The sequence below is a fragment of the Ursus maritimus genome, unplaced genomic scaffold, assembly GCF_017311325.1.
Source record: "Ursus maritimus isolate PB19 unplaced genomic scaffold, ASM1731132v1 scaffold_5, whole genome shotgun sequence".
Taxonomy (NCBI): domain Eukaryota; kingdom Metazoa; phylum Chordata; class Mammalia; order Carnivora; family Ursidae; genus Ursus; species Ursus maritimus.
The window spans coordinates 80,580,766-80,600,673 of record NW_024426663.1 but is presented as its reverse complement, the minus strand read 5'-3'; the positions used below and the strand labels follow the sequence as shown (position 1 = coordinate 80,600,673).

Here is a 19,908-nt window from a genome sequence, read left to right as displayed (position 1 = left end):
GTGGCAGATCAGTCCCACAGCCTGCCCACTCCCAGGAGCTATGATCCAGGCCCAGTATGCGGGTCAGACCATTCCGCACTTCTCCTGGTAGAGACGCCACCTAAACTTCTTGTGAAACCTGAGCTACGAGTCCTGTGGAATAAGGCCCCTGCTGCCCTCCCTGCTCTGCATCTGGTCTCACTCACCCCACAAAGATGTGACACACAAACTGCTTTCTCAGTGAATTGCTCCATCCAGAGTCAGTCAGAGCCTGTGTACTTTTGAGGAATTTCTTTATTGGAGTTCCACCTTACCTCACCACGACTATCTGGCTCTTCATGGCCAAGACAGACTGAGCCCTGAACAAAGTATTCATAACATTTTACAACAGACAATACACACAGGAAGTGCATGAAATCTTTACAATAACACATTTCAAAACAACCAAACATTTAACAGGATTATTAAGAAGCACGAATTTCCTCCAAACCCTCAATTATCAATAGCTACTTAGCTTTCTAGGTCTTCCAATAAAATCACCTCAGCATTCCTATTCACATGAATCCCTGAATCAATTATTTTTGTGCAGGTGCAAATTCATGTTTGTGTTCCATTAGTTATTTAATGTGCTGAATTTCTCTCTACGGCAGAACCTTGTATTTGTAGCATAACGTGTGAGGTTTACACTCATCACACTTCATCATTCACTGAGGGGGTTCATTTGACATTTTTTAAAAGTTTCTCCCATTCAACCAGTGTATTACAACATTACAACCATATAGTCCAATCAACTTACATTTTTTAAATGACTATTTCCTGCTAGATTCATGTCTATACTTTTTACTCTTCCTACAACAAAATCCAATTTTGTTTCAAAATTTATCATCACCCCTCACAAATTATTCAATTATACCAAATTTATACTTCATGATCACTACTATTAAATAAATTTGTATTCCCTGAAGCCTCTCTCTCCCTGAATTTGCCTGTTGGGAGGCCCTTCTTGTATTTTTTCCCCACTGACCAATGTATAATTAAGATTCAAAGCTGTACCTAAATTTCCCCCATTTCTATTCACAGAATTTACCCAAATAAGAAATTTCTGATGGTAACTATATGACTTCTAAGTGAAGTCCTTTCCTCATCCATGTGTTTTATGTCCAGAAATGTCTACTTATTTTGAAGGTTTTTTAATCACCGTCACTTTGATAGGTTTTATCCCCAGTATAAACTATTTTGTGTTCCATAAAGGCTCAACCACCTTGACACTGGAGGCTTCCTTGCTGGCCATGTGAAGATCACACTGACGAGTACTCGCAGTTTCACTTATACTATGTAAGTTACAAGCCATGAACGAAGAGCTCAGATATTCATACATTCATAAGGTTTTTCTTCCATTTGAGTTGAGACTTGGTAAGCTCTGCCTCCTACAGATATGCTCATCTTGGTCCCGTCCAGAGCATTCCCTCCCTCATGAGTTTTCTTCTGTGATGTGTCACTGTGACTTCCCACACTTGTCACATTTAAAGATTCCTCTCCAGTATGGGTTCTTTTATGCTTAGTGAGATTTGATCTGATATTAAAAGCCTTCCCACACTCATTACATCGGTATGGCTTCTTTCCGGTGTGGATCCTTTTGTGTTGGTCAAGAACTGATCTGTAATTGAAGGATTTCCCACACTCACAATTATAGGGCTGCTGCCCACGGTGGACGCTTTTATGGTTAATAAGACTTGAGTGTGAGATGTATGCCTTCCCACACTCATCACATTCATAGGGTTTCTCGCCTGTATGAATCCTTTTATGCACCGTGAGGCCTGAGCTGTTCCGGAATGCCTTTCCACACCTATCACATATATAAGGTTTTTCCCCTGTGTGGATCCTCTTGTGTTGAGAAAGGAGTGAACTGTAATTGAAAGATTTCCCACACTCAATACATTTGAAGGGTTTCTCCCCAAGATGGACTCTTTTATGGCTTATAAGAGTTCTGCTTGAGAAAAAAGCTTTTCCACATTCATCACATGTATAGGGTGTCTTGCCGGGGTGGGTACTTTTATGGTTAATAAGGCTTGAGTGTGAGATGTAGGCTTTTCCACACACATCACATTCATAGGGCTTCTCCCCAGTATGGATTCTTTTATGCACTTTAAGGCTTGAGTTGTTTCTGAAGACCTTCTCACACCTATCGCATTCATAAGGTTTCTCTCTAGTGTGGACCCTTTTGTGTTGAGAAAGGAGTGAAGTGTAATTAAAAGATTTCTCACATACATCACATTTGTAGGGCTTCTCCCCAAGATGAATTTTTTTGTGGTTTATAAGGGTTCGGTATGTGATGAAGGCTTTTTCACACTCGTCACACTTATAGGGTTTTTCCCCAGGGTGTACACTTTTATGATTTATAAGGCTTGACAGTGAGATGTAGGCTTTCCCACATTCTTCACATTTGTAAGGTCTCTCTCCAGTGTGGATCCGTTTATGTACTTTAAGGCCTGAATTATTTCTGAAGGCTTTTCCACACTCATCACACCCAAAAGGTTTCTCCCTTGTATGAATCCTTTTATGTTGTTCAAGGGCAGAGCTGTAATTGAAAGATTTCTCACAATAGGTACATTTATAGGGCTTTTCCCCAAGATGGATTCCTTTGTGGTTTTTAAGGCTAGAGCGTGAGATATAGGCTTTCCCACACACGTCACACTTGTATGGTTTTTCTCCAGTATGGAGCCTCCTGTGGACCTTTAGGCCTGAATTGTTCCTGAAAGTTTTCCCACACAAATCACACACATAAGGTCTCTCTCCAGTATGAATGGTTTTATGCTGGAGAAGAAGTGAGTTATAGCTGAAGGATTTTCCACACTCCTTACATTCATGAGCTTTTTTCCCAGGGTGAATGCTTTTATGAACTGCGAGGCCTGAGCTATAGCTGAATGCTTTGCCACAGACATCACACTTGTAAGGTTTCTCTCCCGTGTGGATCCTTTTGTGAACGATAAGGCCTGAGCTGTTCCTGAAGGCCTTCCCACATTCATCACATTCATAAGGTTTCTCTCCAGTGTGGATCACTTTATGCTGAATGAGGAGAGAGCTATAATTAAACGATTTCTCACACTCATCACATTTGTAAGGTTTATCTCCAAAGTGGATGCTTTTATGGTTTAGAAGTGTTCTGCAAGTAATGAAGGCCTTCCCGCACTCATCGCATTCATAAGGTTTCTCGCCTGTGTGGATCCTCTTATGGACCCTAAGGCCAGAGCTATTACTGAAAGTTTTCCCACAGATGTCACATTCGTAGGGCTTCTCCCCTGTGTGAATCCTTTTGTGGACTCTGAGACCAGAACTGTTCCTGAAAGCCTTCCCACATTCACCACATTCATAGGGCTTTTCTCCTGTGTGGATCCTCTTATGCTGGTCCAAAACAGAGCTGTAATTGAAGGATTTCCCACACTCATCACACTTACAGTTCTTCTCCCCAGAATGGGTGCTTTTGTGGTTTATAAGGCTAGAGTAGGACATGTAGGCTTTCCCACATTCCTCACACTTATACGGCTTCTCCCCAGTATGGATCCGTTTGTGGACGCGAAGGCTCGAGCTGCTCCGAAAAGTCCCTCCACAGTCATCACACTCGTAGCGTTTTTCCCCAGTGTGCATAATTTTATGTTGAACAAGGCGGGAATTATATTTGAACGACTTCCCACACTCATCACATTTGTGTGACTTCTTAACAGCACTGGTTTTCTGCTGTAGACCAGGGTGAGAGGTTCCATTAATGTTCTCCACACATTTGTCTTGTTCACTGCTTATCTGTTCTATAGGGACAGTCTGGTGTATAACATGTTTTGAACTTGGAAGTAAGCTTTTCTCAGATGCCTCGTCTTCCTGTTCCGTCTTTATATTTGCTGTGTTCTTGGCTTTGCCAATCTTTTCCCTGATGCCACTTTTGTCTTCCTTCATTCTTTTTCCCTCAGGATTTTCCAGCTGACTCTCTACCTTGCTATTCCAATCACAAGTTTCACCAACCTTATATTCCTGTATACGATCCTTGTGAAGACCTTCCACTTTTGGCCACAGAGATTCTGCATTTCCAACATTTTCATACTTTTCAGCTGATTTCTCATCCTCAGTGCCCCTCGTCTTCAAATGTGACACTAAACCAAGAAAATGAAAATGATACTTGTTCATTTTGTTTAGAGGAAACTGGAAGAATTACATCCAAATTTACTCATTCACTTGACAAATGTTTATTGACTGCATGCTGTGTGATTAATGATTAAGTACCATTTTTAACTGCAGGGGATACAAGAGGGGACATGCCAAAATTTCTGCCCCTGTGGAGCTAATGTTAAAATGTTAGAGCCCTGGATTTTCAATGGAACAAAGAATTTTCCATTCTTGCATAACAGTTTAGCATGAGGGCAAGTTGAAATGGGTTGAAATGATGCAAAGAACCAAGGACAACATTGATCAGCTTTTGGAAACAATTACCTAGTCATGAAAAAACAAAGAGTAGCAGAAATCTCTGAATAAGAGGAAACAGAAAAATCAGTAAGTAAGACAAAAGAGACATAATCAGCAGAACTAAAGAGGCAAAGCTAAAAAAGGGAAGAAATCAGTACCTAAGTGGTGGTATTGGGGCTATGGTAACGAAAGCATGAAGAGAGTCATGACAGATGTGAGAAAGAAAGCAAACTGCAGCTTCCAGGAGTTTCTGGCCTCCTGGACTTCCCCTCCAAGGAAAACCTGATCCTAGAAAGTGGGCAGTCAGGGAGGAAATCTATATGGAAGGGCATGCTCCAGCGTGCCAGGCAAAGAGGCCTTCATTCCTACTTTATGAACAAGCTAACTGCAATCACAGCATATCAAAGATTAGAAGCTAAAATACAAACCCCCAAGCAAAGGAAATACTACTACCTGGGTCCAAATATCCAGCTGCATGACCTTGTGAAAGTTACTTAAAGTGTTGTGAACAACGCCTACTACTTGCTAAGTACTATTTGCATAATTATTACCATTTATTATTTGAGGTTGGGTTATTTAATCAGGGTTGGAACCTGGGTATAAAGCACAGGACTTAGGAAAGGTAAACTCCTTCCTAAAACAGATTTTAGGGCTCAGGCGGGGATTCTTTGTTCCCCCTGAAGGCACTCCACTTGTATCCATGACTTGGGGCAGAGCAGTCCATGTTGCTTAAATGTGAGGGCTACTGGGAAGGCAGTGGAATTCCAGAACCATCAACGGCAACATGCCTTTTATCTGTGCTCTGAATCCTGCTCCCACACACATCAGGGCCCATGCTCCATTCACTCCCTTTGGCCTTGGTCCCTCCACCTCTATTCATCCTCAGCCCTCAGGAGAGAAAGATGTAAGTTCCTACAGCCATAGAACCAAATCCTCTAAAATAAATATACAAGGCGTGCCTGGCTGGCTCAGTCAGTAGAGCATGCGACTCTCAGTCTCAGGATCCTGAGTTTAAGCCCCATGTTGGGCCTGGAGCCTACTTAAAATTAAAAAAATAAATAAACACAAAAATTGTTAGAGAGAAACATAAAAGGGCTGTGAGTGGGGACTAGCCACATTAGGTATTAAAATACAGCACAAAGCCTCTGTAACTAAAGCAGCATGGTCCCAGTGTACGGAGAAAAGGAACAGAATACAAAGTCCAGAAATAATCCTAATTACATACAGAAATCAACCATATGATAAAGATGATATATCAAATTACTGGGGCAAAGATAGTCTTTAGAATAGTGTTGGAACAACTATAAAGCCCTTTGGAAAAACATAAAATCAGATCATTCTTTACACCATACTCAAGAATGTCACCCCAAGTGGAGCAGAGCTCTCAATATAAAAACATGCTGCCATACAAACACCAGAAGAACACACGAGTGAGAGCCTTCAGAACCTGAGAAGAGACAGCTCTCAAACCATGCCTCACATTCAATGACAGGATGGATAAACTGGCTGTATAAGTATAAATTACATGGCAAAAATGCTGTAAGCAAAATTAGAGAAATGACAAATGAAAGAAAATATTTGCAACGTGCATCATATACAAGCGCCAATATCCCTTATATAAAAATTTTTTAAAAGTTGAAAAAATAGACTAAAATTCCTATAGAAAAATGTGCAAGAGACATGAACAGACAATTCACAAAAAGAAATATTAAAATATCCCTTAAACACGTTTTCAATTCCACTCAAAAGAGAAACGCAAATAAGAACTACACTAAGATACTACTTCTCATCTGTCATATAAAAAGCATGACAACACACTCTGTTGGGGAGGCTGTGGCGGAAACAGGTGCTCTCATATATTAATGGGACTGCAAAGGGGCATAACCCCTGTTGAGGGGCATCTGCCAATATTTAGGTGAACTGTATGCATTTATACTTCAATCCAGAAATCCCATCTAGGAATTTACACTGATGATCCACTTCCAACAATACAAAAAACTGTATGTGCACAAAGCTATTCATGGTAGCATTATTTGTAACTACAGAATCTAGAAAACTACCTGAGTGTCCTAGCACAGAAAACCGGTTAAATAAACTATGGCACACATATGCAATGGAGTACTAAGCAAGAATGTGGAACATCTCTAACAACTGACTGAGAGGGAGCAACTTCCAGGATACCATGTAAAGAGAAAAACAGCATATATGCTATGCTTTATGTTTGAAAGAAAAAAACAAACATATAACTGCTTATCTTTATAGTAATGAGAGAAACCAGAAATCAATGAAGCCCCATTACCTGTAAGTGGTGGAGTGGCAAGAACAGAGCAAAGGGATAGGGAAGAGAGACACTCTAAGTACAGCTTTTTGCATAGTTTTTACTATAGAAGGATGATAATGTTCTGCATATTCAAAGAATAAAATTAAATCAATGAGAATTTGAAAAAGGAAAAGCAGCTGAACCACAAAGCACACGGCAACAAATGAACTCATCTGTGTTTCACATGGATATTGTGACCACAGGAAGGGAACAAAAAGAAACAAAGAACTAACCCATAATTTAGGCATATAATATCACAGAATTTGTAACCATATACTATATTCTCTCAGTATCGGGAAGGATGGAGGAGGTGGTGGAGAAGCCCTGAAAACAACTGAATTTTTAAGCAGTTTCTTCCTGAAGGAAGAAATATAAGTATGGAATAGGGGAAGGCAAGAAAGAACCCTGTGGGGATGAATCAGAGGTATCAGTGTGAATTCATGATTTCTAAATTACATGTGTGCACGCACATGTCTATGCACTCACATGCATGTATATTTGCATGTGTATATATGTACACATATTCCCTAGCTCTCTGCTGAAAAGCTAAGAAGCAAAAAACACCTTAGTGGTAATAAGCACATCTAGCACCCTGTTCTTGGTCTCTACTCCCATTGTCTACTAAAAGGAACCAGAGCTCCTCAGAGAAATGGCAGATTCTAGGCTGGGGCAGAAAACACACAAGATGAGCCGTGGCATCTTGTTACTCCAACGAGTAAGGAGATGCTTAAAAACGACAGGGGCATGTCACAAGACCATAGGCCAGCCTCACCACCCAATTTAGGCTCCATAATAATTACGTACAGTAAATTATAAACCACTGAAAGTGGGAATTTGTGAATCCATACATATACAAACAGGGGAGAAAGAGAGGCCACTTACTTACAGCAGAATGTCAGGGCCAGTTGGTAAATGTGGGGAGAGGAGCAGAGTTGGAAAAAACAAAAAACAAAACAAAAAAACCCCAACCAAAACCAGCATTCTGGGGCGCCTGGGTGGCTCAGTCATTAAGCGTCTGCCTTCGGCTCAGGGCGTGATCCCAGGGTCCTGGGATTGAGCCCCCACATCAGGCTCACTGCTCTGCTGGGAGCCTGCTTCTTCCTCTCCCACTCCCCCTGCTTGTGTTCCCTCTCTCACTGGCTGTCTCTCTCTCTCTGTCAAATAAATAAATAAAATCTTTAAACAAAAAAAAACAGTATTCTGTAACTATCTGAGCAGACTGGATCAGGAGAGAATTATCACTCGATTCTAAATGTGGGGGTAAATTTTGAGAAGGGGCAGTATATACACGATCTAAAAATACTGCCCCTAGAATGAAAAGGAAAAAACAGTAATTACACAGTGGAGAAATCAGACAACGCCTTGGCCAAGTGTTCTAAATTAAGATCACCAATGGTGGCAGAGGGACACCATGCGCTCCAGAAGTGACATCCTGAGGACACATCGCCTATGAGAATGCATCACCTGAGCTTCAAAATCACAAGCAGACATCGGGTAGATCCAACATGTAGACTGCTCTACTCAAAGTAGTATTTGTATTCTTCAGAAGTATCATTTTCATAAAAGACAAGAGAGGCTACAGAAACGTTCTAGATTAAAGATGGCTAAAGAGACTTGACCACTATACTTAATACCTGACCTTAGTGGGTCTGTACTGGAAAATTATAAAAAGAATAATTGTGCCAATTGACAAAACTGGAATACAGATCGCACAGTATCAACTTTGAATGTACTGAAGGTGACAGCTGTACTGTACTCAGGCAAGAGAACATCCCTATCCTTAGTAAATATATACTGAAATATTTATGGGCAGGAGGCCATGACATATGCATTGTCTTCAAGAAGTTTAGAAAAAAATTATATGTACGAAAGAGCAAAAGAGAGGGAAGACAAAAATGAAGTAAAATGTTAGCTATAGGGGCGCCTGGGTGGCACAGCGGTTAAGCGTCTGCCTTCGGCTCAGGGCGTGATCCCGGCGTTATGGGATCGAGCCCCACATCAGGCTCCTCTGCTGTGAGCCTGCTTCTTCCTCTCCCACTCCCCCTGCTTGTGTTCCCTCTCTCGATGGCTGTCTCTATCTCTGTCAAATAAATAAATAAAATCTTAAAAAAAAAAATGTTAGCTATAGGTGAATGAGTAAACACTATCTTTTTACCATTCTTATTCTTGACATTTTTCTATATATTTAAAACACTTTTCAAATAAAAAGCTTAAAAAAGGTCAAAAAGTAAATTTAAAATTCCCTTAACTATACCTTCCCCTCCAGATACTGCTTTCGCCATCCTGCTTCCTATTCACAGTTATCTCTTGAAAAAGTGGTCATGTCCATCTCCCATCTGATTTCTCGCACTCAGACCACACTGCATTAGCTTCTTTGGGGCCAGGCACTGACTCCCCCGCCTGCTGTCTTAGATGTCTCTGGCCTCCCTGTTCCATCTTAAACCTTTCCTCTTCTGACCCCACATATTCTCCCTGGGCAGTCGGATCTATCTGGGTGGCTCCTGCCATTCCTACAAACCACGTCTCAGATCATCTCTGGCCCAGCCTGCTCTCTTCAATTAGAGACCCTCCTGTCTACCCTCACCCTCCCCTTTGCCTAAATCAGAGTGGGCTCTTCTCCTTGCCTCACCCTTCCACATCCAAAAGAGCCCCGAGGACCAGCTGATTCTATTACCAATACTTCAAGTCCCTAATCCCAATTCTATTCCCACTGCTAAAGGCCTTAGTTTAAGCCTTCCTAAATTATCCTTTTGAAATTCTGCCATAGTCTCCCTACCTTAAGTTTTGAAAAATGCACACCTGGTCACTCCCCAATATCAAGTCTTCCCAGGCTACTTAGTGTGGCACTTGAAGCTTTCTGCATATGGCCACCTCAAATGACTGGCTGGACACCAAAGGGCCATGCTAACCCACCCCTCACTGCTACTGCATTCACTAATCCTTGGCCCAGCTGGACCCTTCCCCTGACTTTCTCTGATAGGCTAATTGTTCATCCACTTCACAGTCCCTGAGATTCCCTGTGTGGCTGCTGACTGGTCTGGTCTGCATGACATCACAAACATTTCACTGGTTACCCTTCTGACCTAGGCAGACACCAGGAGTCTCCCTGTTTCAGGCATGCTTAAATTAACCTCCTGTTTGGATGGAGGCACAGTGTACTATCACCCAGTGTAGTTCACCCAACCTCTTAATGACTAATATCAAACCAAATTAATATAAATGTGCTTCTTCATTGAAAATTGATCGTTTGCAGTGAGATTCATATTAATCAACGCTGAGTCTAAGAAAAGGTCAGTCAATATAGGCAGAGAAGTGCCAAGACATAAAAAGTCAGTAATAGGATAAATGCTGCTGCTATGGTCTGAATATTTAAGCCCCCTCCTCCCAAATTCATGTTATAATCCTAATCCTCAGAGATTATGGTTTTGGGGCAGGTGTGGGGGGTGGAGCTCTGAGAGGTGCTTAGGTCATGAGAGCAGAATCTTTGTGAACGGGATTAGTGTTCTCATAAAAAAGTCATCACAGAGATTCTTTGGTGTCTTGACTTTGGACTTCCCAGTCTCTAGAAGTATAAGAAATAAATTTCTGTTGTTTATACACCATCCAGTGTGTATTTTGTTATAGCAGCCCCAAAAAAGACATCTGCTAAAATATAAACACAATCGAGAGTTTCTAACAAAATATTAAGTTTTCTTTACAAACAATAAAATGTATTCTAGCATCTGTTATCTTTGAGGCTTCATGTTGCCCAAGAATTTAGATTACGATCCATATCTGGCTTTTTTTCCCCAGGTACTGGGCTGGTCCTAGGGATGTAGATATAGGTAAGATCTTGTCATCAAGGAGCTGGCAGACTAGGAGATCTGCAGGAAATAAAAAATGGCAAAAAAAAAAAAAACAAACCAAAAACCCAACCCAAACCAAACCAACCAAAAAAAACTAACACAAGATAAAAATAGCAGACACGGCACAGATGAGAGAGGAGACGGAAGGGACCAACTCTGCTTTGAAGGATTAGGAAAGCTTCAGAAACAGAGTAGTTCCAGCAGAGGGAGGAACAGGTGCAAAGGAACTAGTGTTCACTGCCCTCTGGAGCAGAGGGTGGTGGGCACAGCTGGACAAGTGGGCAAAAGGAAGGGCTGCACCAGGGTTTGCCCTTCACACTAACAAGGGCAGACTTGATCCTGAGGAGTTTTAGGCAAAGGAATAGCAAACTCAGATATGCATTTTGAAAGATCACATGTTCTTTTAAATCAGGAGTTGGTAACCTTTTCTGCAAAGGAATAAAAAATATTTTAGGCTTTGTGGGTCATATATGACTCTGTCACTAATTTTTGTTTGCTTTTAAACATCCTTTTACTTTTTTTTTTCTTTTTTTTTTTTTAGAGACAGCGAGCGCAAGGAGCGGAGTGAGGGGAAGAGGTAAAGGGACAGAAACAATCAAGCAGTCTCCACATCCAGCATGAGCCAGACATGGGGCTCGATCTCACGACCCTGAGATCATGACCTGAGCGGAAATCAAGAGTTGGTCGCTCAAACAACTGAGCCACCCAGGCACTCTTAAACATCCTTTTAAAAGTGTAAAATTCTTAGCTTGCAGGTCATACAAAAACAGACTGTAGGCCCAGTAGTTTGCCAACCTTTGATAGATAATATCAAGGAATCAGAATTAATTTAGGATGGTGTGATAATGGCATTGTGGCTATGTTAGAAGTGTCTTTTTTTTTTTTTTTTTTTTTTTTTGGTAGACTCAAGTATGCTAGGATGAAATGACGTGATGTCTGAAATTTCCTAAGGGGTGCCTGGGTGGCCTAGTCGGTTAAGCGTCTGCCTTCAGCTCAGGTCATAATCAACACGGCTCCTGGATCGAGCCCCACACTGGGCTCCCTGCTCAGTGGGGATTCTGCTTCTCCCTCCCCCTCTGCCTCTCCCCCAGCTCATGTTTGCTCATGCTCTCTGTCAAATAAATAAATAAAATCTTTTTAAAAATTTTAAATACTTCCATAAAGAAAAAATAAAAAAGGAAAGGTGAGACAAATGTAGCAGAATCATGATAATTATTGAACCTGAGCTATGAGTGTATGGAGTTCATTGTACTATTTCACTTTCCCGTGTGTTTAAATTTTTTCATAATAAAAAATAAAAGAAATAAAGATCCCTCATACTAGTTGCAGTAGAAGAATGAATTGGAGAGAGAACTGAGTACTGGAGTCTGGAGGAGGTTATTATAAGCCAATCAAAACTGATGTGCCCTATCAAAATACCAACAGCATTTTTCACAGAGCTAGAACAAACAATCTAAAATTTGTACGGAACCAGAAAAGACTCTGAATAAACAAAGCAACCTTGAAAAAGAAAAGCAAAGCTGGAGGCATCACAATCCCGAACTTCAAGGTATATTAAAAAGCTCCAATGACCAAAACAGTATGGTACTGGCACAAAAACAGACATACAGACCAATGGAACAGAATACAAAACCCAGAACGAACCCAAAATTATATGGTCAATTAACCTCCGACAAAGCAGGAAAGAATATCCAATAGGAAAAGACAGTCTCTTCAACAAATGGTGATGGGAAAACTAGCCAGCAACATGCAAAAGAAGGAAACTGGACCACTTTCTTATATCATGCACAAAAAATAAATTCAAAATGGATGGGGTGCCCTGGTTGGCTCAGGTGGTTAAGTGACTGACTCTTGATTTTGGCTCAGGTCCCGATCTCAGAGTCATGAGATGGAGCCCCGTGTCAGGCTCCCTGCTCAGCAGGGAGTCTGCTTGAGATTCTCTCCCTCTGCCCCTCCCCGCACTTGTGTGCATGCTCTCTCTTGTTCTCTAAAATAAATAAATCTCTTTAAAAAATGGATAAAAGACCTAAATATGAGATCTGAAACCATTAAAAAATCCTAGATGAGAACACACATAGTAACTTCCTTGACACTGGCCAGAGCAACTTCTTTCTCAATATGTCTCCTCAGGCAAGGGAAACAAAAGCAAAAAGAAACAATTGGGACTTCATCAAAATAAAAAGCTGCTTCTGCACAGGGATGGAAATAATCAATAAAACTAAAAGGCAACCTACAGAATGAAATAAGATATTTGAAAATGACATATCTGATAAAGAGTTAGTATCCAAAATATATAAAGAACTTATAAAACTCAACACCCAAAAACCAAATAAAAGAATTTAAAAATGGGCAGAAGAGATGAACAGGCATTTTTCCAAAGGAGACATCCATATGGCCAACAGATACATGAAAAAATGCTCAACATCACTCATTATCAGGGAAATACAAATCAACAGTACAATGAGATACCCCCTCACACCTGTCAGAATAGCTAAAATTAACCAGAAACAACAGGTGTTGGAGAGGATGCAGAGAAAGGGGAACCCTCCTCCTGCACTGCTGGTGGGAATTCAAACTGGTGAAACCACTCTGGAAAACAGTATGGAGGCTGCTCAAAAAGTTAAAAATAGAACTACCCTTGGACCCAGCAATTGCACTACTAGGTATTTAACCAAAGGATACAAAAATAGTGATTTGAAGGGGCACATGCACCTCAATGTTTATAGTAGCATCATTTACTACAGCTAAGATACAGAAACAGTTCAAGTGTCTGTCCACTGATGAACAGATAAAGACATGGTATACATAAATACAATGGAATATTACTCAGCCATAAAAAAGACTGAAATCTTGCCATTTGTAAGGACATAGATGGAGTTAGAGAATTATGCTAAGCGAAATAAGCCAGTAAGAGAAAGACAAATAGCTGTATGATTTCACTCGTAAGTGGAATTTAAGAAACAAAAAAAATGAGTAAAGGGGAAAAAAGAGAGGCGGGGGCAAATAAAAAAACAGACTCTTAACTTCAGAGAACAAACTGATGTTACCAGAGGGGAAGTGGCTGGCGGACGGGGGAAATAGGTGATGGGGACTGAGGAGGGCACTGGTTGTGAGGAGCACTCAGTGTTCTATGGAAATGCTGAATCACTATATTGTGCACCTGAAACTAGTATTACACTGTACGTTAACTAACTGGAATTTAAATAACAACTTAAAAAAAGAAAAGACTGATGTGTTGGCTAAGTCATACATCCCCCACGACAGAAGAAAATAATCACTCCAAAAGCACAATTCCTGCATAGAGTAGGCTGGGAAGGTTTAATTTCTTAAAGGTTCTACAAGCTGGATGGGAAACTGCTTTCTAACTCCTCTCTAGTTGTCAGCAGGAAGCATGACCCAACAGCCAGCTTTAGAATGCCATCCAATCCTTCCAAATTACACATATCCCACCACCTCTGCACTTGTTCATGTTCTACTATCAATGCCCCAAAAAGCCTGTCTACATAGTAAGAACCGGCCCCTGATTCTTGCTGTCCCTGCCCCAGGAGTCAGGAACCACTTCTCAAGAGCCTGGACAACATTGTGGCCCATTCTGCCCGGAAAGACCTGCCTATTAACAGGCTGCAACAAGCAACACATCAGCAGCTCCTCTGGATTTCCAGATTACCAAACACATTCCACAAGTCAATCTGCCCTCAAGTGTGACACCTGGATTCTGTACCTTGAGTTCCTGGATATTATATTTGAATTGGAAATGACCGGAGAAAGAAAACGAAAAAACAAGGCATGTGGGCACAAAATGCTTTATCAATTCAGGAGAAAGATACCTAGGAAGTTGAAGAATGACATAGATGAAAGATGGAACCAAGAAGTGAGACAGTGATATACAGATGAAAAGAGAGAATGTGGTGTGTGCTTTAGTTATTACTGCATTTAGTTTATGAATAAACTATAAATGGTTAACATGAGTTGGTTCTATCGCTTAAAAGTAGAAATAAGCATTAAAGGTGATTTTTCCTTAAAGTAAAAAATGAAACAGAACATTCTCATACCTGGTAGCGGTGAAGAGATTTCTAGTCATCCTGGGGGAAAAGGTAAGCAAAAGATATTCTGAAAGGGAGGCTGAGAGATTTTCTGAAGCTAAAGGGGCAGACAATGGCTGGAAGGGAGTCATGAATAGAATTAGTTTATTAGGCTAGCATACGGCTAAGCATCATAAACACAAGGTCCAGGAGAGAAAACCTACTTGATTTTATTTTTTCCTTAAACACTCTATAGGAGCTGTTACAATCATGATTTGGCATATTTAACAATTTACCAATAACTGGCTAAGGTAAAACAAAAATTATTATGATTGATCCCTTCTTTAAAAACCCTTGCTAACATATGCCCTAGTAGAACGTCATTGAGTGCACCATTGTTGAAGTAACAAAAAGCTGAAAAAAACCCGAATGGCTCTGAATAGATCTAAAAAATTATGGAACATTCAAAACATCCAAACAATAGCCAATCCGATACCACAGTGCTGTGTTTTTGTTCGTTTTTTAAAAGCTCTTTGTGTTCTGATGATCCTAAAATACACTAAGAGAAAGAAGCAAGGGGACAGAACTCTGGAGAGTACCCTGCCACCTGTGTGAAAAAAGGGGAACTAACTACATTCACATTTGCCAGTATTTGCATAAAGAAACTGGATGGCTACACTCTAACAAATGTGATTATCTAGGGGTTTGAGGGGCATGGGAAGACGACTGAGCGGGAGCAAACCTTTTCACTGGTACCGGCTTATATTTTAAACATCTGAACCATATGAATATTAAACAAAGGAGTAAACGTATTTAAAAATTTATTAACAAAACAAAACCCTCGTGCTTTCGAAAAGAAAACAGGCCGGTGGCCACCTAGTCCATATGTCTTAGAGCAAGCAGCACACCGAGCCCTGGCACGTCCCCTTCATCTTTCGCATCTGCACGGTCCCCGCTGTCCCTGCGTCCAGGTGCCTCTCAGACGCTCCCCCACTGAGACAACTCAGCTCTCGGAGCCCGCGCCGCTCCTCCGCTCCTCCCCCAGTCTGTACACGGGTGAGCTTCCCCAGAGCAAGGGCCTGGAGGCGGCTCCCCGGGGCTCCGTCCGCACCTGTGGCAGGAGCCTCTCAACATCATCCCTCCAACCGTGGGGAAAAAGCTGGGGGAGTGGGGGGAACTGGGGGAAATCGAATCAGATCCCCCCTAGGGGTCCCTGCAACGCTCCTCATCACTCTCAAGTCCTGGGGCCAAACTTCACTGCTGGGGGCACGCCAAGGGGGTGATTTTAAAGCGCTCGTGTCCAGTGTCCCCCTCCGGCCCGGGAAAGCAGCGAATAGTAGAAAAAAGACAAGAGCCAGGCCCCAGCCTGTCTCCGGACACCGGGCACCCCCAACCCGGCCCTGGCCGCTCGCACGGCCACAGTGGGGCCCACAGAGAGACCAGTCTGTTCCAGGGGCACGCCCCACACCCCTCGGCCGGCCTGAGGTCCTCCCTCCGCTCCACTCCCCCGGAACGTGCCTCCCGAAGTGCGTAGGGGGAGGGGGGACGCTTCCCCCTATATCCCGCCCGAGACCCGAGGGGCAGCCAAGACCCGGCCACTGAGGGAAGGGCGTGGCAGGCGAGGGCCGGGGGCGGGAGCGCGGGCAGCCGCGGACTCACGTACTGGCTGTGGCGGCGCCGCGGGAGCCCGGCCGCCGGAGGGACAAAAGCGCGGACGGCCCGGCCGGAAGGGCCCGCGCCGGCTCCAGGGCACTTCCGAGTCCTCTCTGGGAGGCCGGAGGACGGACTCGATGATAGTTCCCCGTTCGGCCACGTGACCCGTGGTGCGCTCGGAAGGCGTGGGCGCGGAGGGAGACTGGTTTGTGTGCAGCTTACCCGGTTCCTGCCTGGTGTTGGGCTTGGGCCCGCAGCCGGGGAAGTGCGGGCGAAGCTTCCAGTTTTCGGGGACTTTATATTCCGGGGTGGGGCAGGGAGTAAGGCAAATGAGTGGGTAGGTAGAATAAACACCGAACGACCTATGTACCTGAACACAGAACACTTTGCAGAGTGAGGCGGGGAGGCGAAGCGCAGCGCCGGCGGCTGTGGGCCGGGTCCGGCCCCTCCGAGAGTCCGGCCCTGGGCAGGCGCGGCGGCCGGAGAGCCCCAGGCCACGGAGCGCGTGCAGAGAAGAGCCTGGGCTGCGCGGACGCAGCGCCGGGCCAGAGCGCCCCAGGACCAGACTGCACCCCCCGGTGCCGACTGCCGAACCCCCGACCTGGAAGGACTTTAAAAGTGATCCTTTTTTTAGGAAGTAACAGCTAGATGTTTTTCCTCTTAAGTTTAAGTAATTGCAAAGAACATATTTTGGCGCGCTGTGAATGCTGACATTAAAAAAAAAAAAAAACCCTCTTTTCAGACATGTACAACAGACTCTAAATTTAATACTATCATACGCTTTTAACAGAAATTTTACATCATTTCGGATTTTTCCTTGAACCTGTCTTTTTATTTTATGTCCCTCACAGGATTTGGATCTTAACCTAAAATATTTTCATTCTCACTGAAGGTTAACCTAATGTAAAAAGTTTAATGCCTTGTTTTATTGTTTACTCTAGCATGCATCTCTGTAACAAAATTAGAGGTTTACATATTTTTCCACTCAAATGTTAATTGTTTTCTGGATTATTAGCAAAATTATATATATTGCTAACTTTTAATATCAGTTCTTAGACAAAAGGTGAAATGTCTGGAAGCAAACTTTTTTTTTAATAAGGTGCATTTTAAAAAACAAATTATGCAAAGTACTTGGATGAATTTCACTTCTCGCTGGAGTGAGCCCATGTTCAGCATCAATTCTATGTCTAATTTTCATTTTTATATATGTAGGGGTGGGGTAAATAGAGGGAATAGAAGGGGTTTCCTTGTAGCAGTGGGTTATTTATCATATTTGGCTCCATGCCGGAACCTCATGCCAGTGTGAGGTGCGTAGTGTGTTAGAGGAGACCAAGACAGCTGGGAGACCCTAGGAAGGAGCAGAGACCCAGGTCCTTCTCAAGCCCTGCAGTTTCAGGCAAAAGCACATGCAGGGGTTGAAGTTTGGGAGTGGATTCCCCTAGAGCTACCCCAACAGGTACCCTGGCCAACATGTAGCTATACAGAGTACTTGAAATGTGACTAGTGTAGTGAGAATCTGTTTTTAATTACATTGTATTCGAATATGCACATGTAGGGGTGCCTGGGTGGCTCAGTCCCTTAAGTGTGGGACTCTTGGTTTTGTTTGGGGTCAAGATCTCAGTGTTGTGAGATCTTTATATTCCGGGGTGTGCTTCCTCTCAGGGAGTGTGCTTCCCCTCTCCCTCTCCCTTTGTCCCTCCCCACCCACTGGTGCATTCTCTCTCTCTCTCTAAAATAAATAAATCTTAAATAAATAAATAGGCACATGTACCTAATGTCCTCCATATTGGCCAGCACACCCCTAGAAGTTGCTTCAAGCAGCCTTCATGAAATGCCAGAAGAATTCACATGATGAAAGGTTGGGTGTTAGTTGGCCTGCCACCTATGGCGGGGAAGACTGGGTTTTCTCTTTAGGCAGCTAGGTGCCTAATATTTATGTCCAGGTTGGGAGGTTTTGCTCAATGAAAAGTTGTATGTGTGTGGGAGGGATCACTGGGAAGCTAAATAAATCATTTTAATTAAAGTGATATTATTTTATGTACTTATGTTATTTTAGGTGATAGTTTTTCCTCCAGGAACTTTGTCATACTTCAGGCACTTTTTGTTTGGCCTTGTGTCTACACACACACACACATGCTAGCCTTTTCCACTACCTGTCTCTTCTGGATATTTACAAGTCAGAGCAGAGCGTCTAGCCCTGCACTGATCAGTATGCAAGCAATTTTTTATATATGGCTATTAAGCACATGAAATGAAAAGAAAAAAAAGCACATGAAATGTGCCTAGTCTCAGTTGAGATGTGCTGTAAATATAAAATCCACATCTGATATCTAAGACTTAGTAGAAAAAAGAGAATGTAAAATAATATTTTAGAATGTTGATTACATACTGAAATAATATTTTGGTTTTATAGGGTTAAATAAAATATATCATTAAGATGAATTTCATCTGTTTCTTTTTATTTTACATGTGTTTACCGAAAACTCAGAAATCATTTATAAGGCTCACATTACAGTCTATTAGATGGTGCAGCTCTAAAAACCCAATAGGTACAGCGGTGACATTGTCCTGCGTTTGCTCTTGCTTTGGAGCTCATCTTCCTCTTTGAAGTAGTTCAAGTACAGATTAATGTTAAGCCCCAAAGGCGCTTAATACCAACTCCACTTCTAGTCATTGCATTTGGTCACGAATTAATAAAATAAAAGTCCCCGTCCCACCATAACATATGTATCAAGCTCATTATGTAAAGTTTGGAAAAGAAAGAAGAATTAGAAACACTAACCACTTTTGATTGACATAATATAATAAAAAAAATTTTTAAAAAAGAAACACTAACCACTTTTAATCCTGGTATCTAGTGACCACTACTGTTAACATCTTAATAAACTTCCTTTTCTACTGCCAATTTGCAGATGTTTTTTAGATGGTTGGAATAGCACTACATCTGCAATTTTTATGTACTGTTTTTACAAATATTATACAGTATCATTTTCATGTAACAACTCTTTGTGATACTCCATTGAACTGTGATCTCCTTAACTCTTCTGTTGTTGATCTTTGAGGATCTTTCCAATTGGGTCTCAATAAATAAATGAATAAGTAGGTAAGTAAGTAAATAGATAAATCAGTGCTTTCCTTGGAACAGCTAGCAAGAAGAATAGAGAATCAGACAAGGATGTAACTCATCACTACCATTATTTCCTACTGCAGCTGGATGAAGGGGAAAAAAAGGCAGAATATAAATAATGGAAAGCAGGAGTATAATTATCCTATTTGTAGATAAAAGGATTTTATTTATGGAAAGCCCATGAAACTCATCCAAAAAAGAAAACAAAACCCTAGAATAGACAATAAAAGAGTTCTGTAAGGGGTGTGGTTTCAAAATTAACATGAAGAAATCAATATTTTCCTTATGTACAAACTACAATTAAAGTAATGTTAGGAAAGATTACATTTACAACAGAAGCGAACAAGACCAAAGAACCTGAAACTGTAAAAGTCAGCTCACTCAGCACTGTGCAGGCAGGCGGGGAGGTTGAATGACAGGAATTAAGAAGACAAATTGAAGACCTAGGTGAAGAAAAGTTGCAATGCTCTAGGAGTCACAAAAGATGAACTAAAATTATGGAAAGATTCT

At 41.9% G+C, this 19,908-nt stretch overlaps 2 protein-coding genes across 4 annotated transcripts in view; one reads left to right on the top strand and one right to left on the bottom strand.

The window, feature by feature from the left end:
- LOC121100782 overlaps window positions 1-14,607 on the top strand; it is a 49,662-nt gene extending 35,055 nt beyond the window's left edge. The window contains exon 4 of one of the 3 annotated variants that reach the window (XR_005832610.1): window positions 14,142-14,607. Coding sequence is in view for 2 of the 3 variants with exons in the window: in XM_040622663.1 (XP_040478597.1) it covers window positions 14,142-14,213 (72 nt within the window). In the remaining variant the exon portion in view is untranslated. Of the gene's footprint in view, window positions 1-11,137; window positions 12,293-14,141 lie in introns of those variants that run through there. The other 2 variants (XM_040622663.1, XM_040622664.1) reach the window with 2 other exon arrangements.
- Window positions 256-17,156, bottom strand: ZFP62 (ZFP62 zinc finger protein). Its single transcript, XM_040622655.1, has 2 exons — window positions 16,282-17,156; window positions 256-4,121 (listed from the first exon to the last, which is right to left on the bottom strand). Coding segments are annotated over exons 1-2 (2,781 nt in total). The 5' UTR covers window positions 16,283-17,156; the 3' UTR covers window positions 256-1,341.
- Window positions 17,157-19,908: the final 2,752 nt, after the last annotated feature.